Consider the following 5,406-nt stretch of genomic DNA (forward strand, 5'->3'; position numbering starts at 1 on the left):
TCTATTAAAGCTGAGTAATAGTTTGCTCTGGCATTGCGGAGGCCCCTCTTATAAGTTTTGAGACTGTCTGCCCAGATTAAACGAGATTCTTCCAGTTTGGTTAATCGCCAATTCCTTTCAAACTTTCGCGATGTTTGTTTTAACTTACGGGTTTGAGANTTGAGACTGTCTGTCCAGATTAAACGAGATTCTTCCAGTTTGGTTAATCGCCAATTCCTTTCAAACTTTCGCGATGTTTGTTTTAACTTACGGGTTTGAGAGTTATACCAAGGAGCGAACTTTCTTTGCTTTGTTAACTTCTTTTTAAGAGGAGCTACAGAGTCGAGTGTTGTTCGCAGCGAGCCTACGGCACTATCAACAAAATGATCAATTCGGGAGAGGTTAAAGTTGGTATGGGAAACCTCTGTTACTGAAGGACTTGGTATTGAATTTAATGACGGAGTAATCTTTTCCTTAAATTTTGCGACAGCACTATCTGATAAACATCTAGTATAGTAACTGTTGCTGAGTGGCGTGTAATCGAGTAAAAAGAAATTGAAAGTAATCAAATAATGATCCGATAGCGAGGGATTCTGTGGAAAGACTGTTAGGTTATCAATTTCAATTCCATACGTCAGAACTAGATCGAGGGTATGGTTAAAACAGTGAGTGGGGGGGACTTCCGGTGAGGCGAGCACCCAAGATGGCCGCGTAGTGCGACACTCCGTGGGGCTTTACCCAGTTCACCCTCCTATAACGATTTTGGAGATATCTAAGATAGATAAAATAACTACATATTAGAACAAGAGGGGAAGAAATATGCAGGGAGTCCAAAAATCCATCACACAGTACGGTCTGAGAAGCCAAATTAGCCGACCGGCCGCAGAAGACACAGACGACAACATGGCGCCTCCGCAGATAGACACCGCAGCGGAGCTAGCTAGCATTAAAACTTTGCTCCAAACCATCGCGTCGGACATGAGTGGGCTGAAAGCAGGCATGGATGCAGTCCAAACTACAGTGGAGACGCTTGGACACCGGGTGACTGAAGCCGAAACACGGATTTCGGCGCTGGAGGATAAAGATGAGGTCAGAGAAACAGCGGTGAACACAGCGATGAGAACCGTCACACAGCTGCAGGAGCGAGTTATCTACCTGGAGGATGCCGGGCGGCGTAATAATGTTCGCATTGTGGGGATAGAGGAAGGCGCCGAAGGACGTGACATACAGGGGTTTGTACAGAAACTCATCTCTGAAACACTGGATGTCGAGCTGACACAGGATTTTGAAATCGAGCGCTCCCACAGAACCGGCCAACGAGGAGGCAGAGACCGGCACATTCTGGTACGTTTCCTGAGATTCACAGCCAGGGAGGCTGTTCTACGTGCGGCGAGAGAGAAAGGACGAGCGACGTGGAAAGGTAAACCGGTCTCCTTTTTCCAGGATTTGTCTCAGGACGTTATCCAGAAATGCAAGAAATTTGATGGAGTGAAAAAGAAGCTGCAGGAAAAGGGGCTGCGGTACACTATGGTATACCCAGCTATGCTGAGAGTTGTCGCCGACAACATCAGACACACTTTCACTTCACCTGAGGATGCTGGAGTTTTTCTTTCATCAAGAGACTGATAAAACAAAGTGGGCGAAATGACCTACTTGACAAGCCGTCTTCAAACCCTGATTTGTTTTTTGTTTTTTTTTCCCTCCTCATTGAGTCAGCCGGTACGATGGAAGACAGTGTTTACAGACATTGCAGTCCCCTCACTGCATTCGAGGAGATTGGATATTTATTTACTTACTTTTATTTATTTATTTATTATTTTCTTTCTTTACTGGGATGCTGCAAGGTGCGATGAGGTTTATTTATTATTTTCTTTCTTTACTGGGATGCTGCAAGGTGCGATGAGGGTTGAAAGACCAGGACAAACCATCTGAACTGGTGAACTATACTTGTGTCATCTTTGAACATACAAACTGAGTTATATCTTAAGTTAATTTACAGGACTATAGGGATTATAAGTGATTTCCTGCAGCATCTGACTTTATTTTATTATTTTTATTTTTTTTTAATGAATAACTTGATAGTGAGGGCTGTGAAAGACTGAAATATTTGCATAAATTACATATAGGACTCAATCTTGGGAGCTGCTATATAAAAGAAGGGAAGATTCTAATATTTTACGAGAATGAATCCTAGGTTTGGAAGTTATTTGCCAGATATATCTGGCTATAACTCGCAGGGTTTTCGGATGGACTATAAACCTTATATCAGTAGGCTATGTCAAAGTAAGGCATGGGGAAGGACTACGATAGTTCTCCACTAAAAATATATATACAGGGATGGAGCTAAAATAGGAAGGGGGAGAGGAGGAAGAAAATAAAAAATAAAAAAACTGAGAAAAATTAATGTTAAAAGAAAGGAGGGGTTCAGGGGGAGCGTCCAGCGGGGATGGGACTTCGAGTTTCACGGACGTATTACTTCATTGTGTTGTTTAGGGGTTAAGGGTATGGCAAACCATTTTGTTTGGTTGCCAGCTGAGTGTTTTCTTTTATATGTATGTTTTTACTCTTTTTATGTGTATATGTTGAGCACAGGGAAGCAGATAATTAAGAATGTGGCTTACATTACAATGACATGTTTATATGCAGTTTGGAACAATATTTAGGCCAATGGTCAGGGACAAAGATCGAGATAACAGATACAGCTTATTATGACAGAAATACTTAAAGTGCTCTCTTGGAATATTAAAGGGGCAAATTTAGCTATAAAGAGGAAAAAACCTCTTCTGTACTTGAAACAAAAAAAGGTCGATCTTTGCTTCTTGCAGGAAACTCACTTAAATAATGAGGAATCCACAAAACTCCAGAGAGACTGGGTTGGTAAAGTATTTTTCAGTGCCTACTCCTCCAAACAGAGGGGAGTGTGCATACTAATCCGTAAGAACCTTAACATTGTTATCCATAAGCAACTTTCTGGTGGGGATGGNTCACGGACGTATTACTTCATTGTGTTGTTTAGGGGTTAAGGGTATGGCAAACCATTTTGTTCGGTTGCCAGCTGAGTGTTTTCTTTTATATGTATGTTTTTGCTCTTTTTATGTGTATATGTTGAGCACAGGGAAGCAGATAATTAAGAATGTGGCTTACAATGACATGTTTATATGCAGCTTGGAACAATATTTAGGCCAATGGTCAGGGACACAGATCGAGATAACAGATACAGCTTATTATGACAGAAATACTTAAAGTGCTCTCTAAAGGGGTAAATTTAGCTATAAAGAGGAAAAAACTTCTTCTGTACTTGAAACAAAAAAAGGTCGATCTTTGCTTCTTGCAGGAAACTCACTTAAATAATGAAGAATCCACAAAACTCCAGAGACTGGGTTGGTAAAGTATTTTTCAGTGCCTACTCCTCCAAACAGAGGGGAGTGTGCATACTAATCCGTAAGAACCTTAACATTGTTATCCATAAGCAACTTTCTGGTGGGGATGGCAGATGGATTGCATTAGACACAAGTTTTTGGGGATGGCAGATGGATTGCATTAGACACAAGTTTTGTTGGCATTAGATGTTCTTTTATTAATATATATGCCCCAAATACTGACTCTCCAGATTTTTTTGTTGACATTTGCAATACTGTGAAACAGATTGGGAATACCTATGTGATACTTGGGGGGGATTTTAACCAGGTGAGAAACTTGGTACTTGATAAATCAAATATCCCTAACACAAGAACAACACAGAAATCTCAACTAGCTGGGGTTGGTTGACATTTGGAGGCTCCTACATCCTCAAGAAAGGGAGTATTCTTTCTATTCAAATCCCCACTCTTCCTATTCTAGAATAGACTACTTTTTGATATCTAAGCAATTGGTAGATATGACTGTGAGCGCATCAATTGGTAATATTGTTATGTTAGACCACGCTCCAGTGGAAATGGTGGTTCGTTTTAACTCAGGATCTAAAGATTTTATAAGTAGTTGGCGATTTAATACTTTTCTACTCCACGATGAGAAATCATATAATTTCATCCAAAAAGAAATTTTGGAGTACTGGGAATTTAATGAAGGATCCACTGCTAATCCTGGTCTGGAGTGGGATGCGTTCAAAGCCTGTTTAAGGGGCTGATTAATCCAACATGCTTCTTACCTAAAAAAACAAATTAAGGAGCTTGAAAAGTCACATGCATCTCAACTTAATCCGGGGGTTCTGTCTCATCTAAATAAACTAAAATACGAATTAAATTCCATCTTGCAGAAGAAAGCAGAATATGCATTGTTTAGGTGTAAACAAAGGTACTACGAACAAGGGGAAACAGCTGGCAGGTTTTTGGCTCAACGAGCAAAACAACAATACAATCAAACACTAATAACATCTGTGTTAAAGGATGATGGGGGCTTAACCACAGATAGTGGGGAGATAAATGAGACATTTAGGACATTTTACCAATTGTTGTATACATCACAGTTCACCAAAACAGAGGAGGATATAGACAATTTTTTGTCAGCGGTACAATTGCCATCCCTGTCAGAACAAATACAGAAAGAAATTGGGGGAGATATTACATTAGAAGAAATCCAGCAAGCGATAAAAGATCTGAACTCTGGGAAATCCCCTGGGGGGGACGGCTTCCCCACAGATTTTTATAAAGCATTTTCTGACATCTTGGCACCAAAGCTGCGCACAGTTTTTCAGGATGCACTTAAAGGCCATATGCCAGAGAGCATGCAATCCGCTGTGATCACACTTATACATAAAAAAGGCAAGGACCCCCAGCAATGCAGAAGCTATCGACCGGTCTCACTTATTAATGTCGATGCCAAAATATTGGCTAAGGTTCTAGCTTTAAGACTGGAGAAACACTTGCCCAGTCTTATTCACCCGGACCAGGTGGGTTTTATTAGGGGGAGGTCTTCTGCAGACAATGTTCGCAGGTTATTACATTTAATTTGGCATACAAGGAGTAACATCGATCCTACTGTCGCTTTCACGCTTGACGCTGAGAAAGCGTTTGATAGAGTAGAGTGGAGGTATTTATTCAAGTTGTTACATAGGTTTGGATTAGGGTCTTCATTTATAAATTGGGTAAGACTGCTGTGTAGCAATTCTAAAGCCTCAGTACTAACAAACAGAAGGATGTCTAAAAGTTTTGACCTTCATAGAGGCACGAGGCAAGGGTGCCCCCTCAGCCCACTGATTTTTGCGTTAGTATTAGAGCCTTTAGCGGCCGCCATTAGATGCAACACAAATATTAGGGGAATTCACGCTGGAAAAACAGAACATAAACTGCTATTATACGCAGATGATGTGTTGTTATTATCATCAAATCCAGAAATAGCTGTGTTTGTGCATTTGTGTTGTGTAGTTGTGGTGTGTATTTGTGTTATGTTGTTGGGATGTGTATTTGTGTTGTGTTGTTGTGATGTGTA

General features: G+C 40.7%; 1 protein-coding gene across 1 annotated transcript in view; it reads left to right on the plus strand.

Moving 5' to 3' along the window:
• The window catches only part of LOC126385273 (F-actin-monooxygenase MICAL3-like), a 72,069-nt gene that overhangs the window by 20,091 nt on the left and 46,572 nt on the right, over positions 1 to 5,406 (plus strand). The window contains exon 21 of the mRNA XM_050036884.1: positions 781 to 1,399. Coding sequence (XP_049892841.1) covers positions 781 to 1,399 — 619 coding nt within the window. The remainder of the gene's footprint in view (positions 1 to 780; positions 1,400 to 5,406) is intronic.

The sequence above is a fragment of the Epinephelus moara genome, chromosome 23, assembly GCF_006386435.1.
Source record: "Epinephelus moara isolate mb chromosome 23, YSFRI_EMoa_1.0, whole genome shotgun sequence".
Lineage (NCBI taxonomy): Eukaryota > Metazoa > Chordata > Actinopteri > Perciformes > Serranidae > Epinephelus > Epinephelus moara.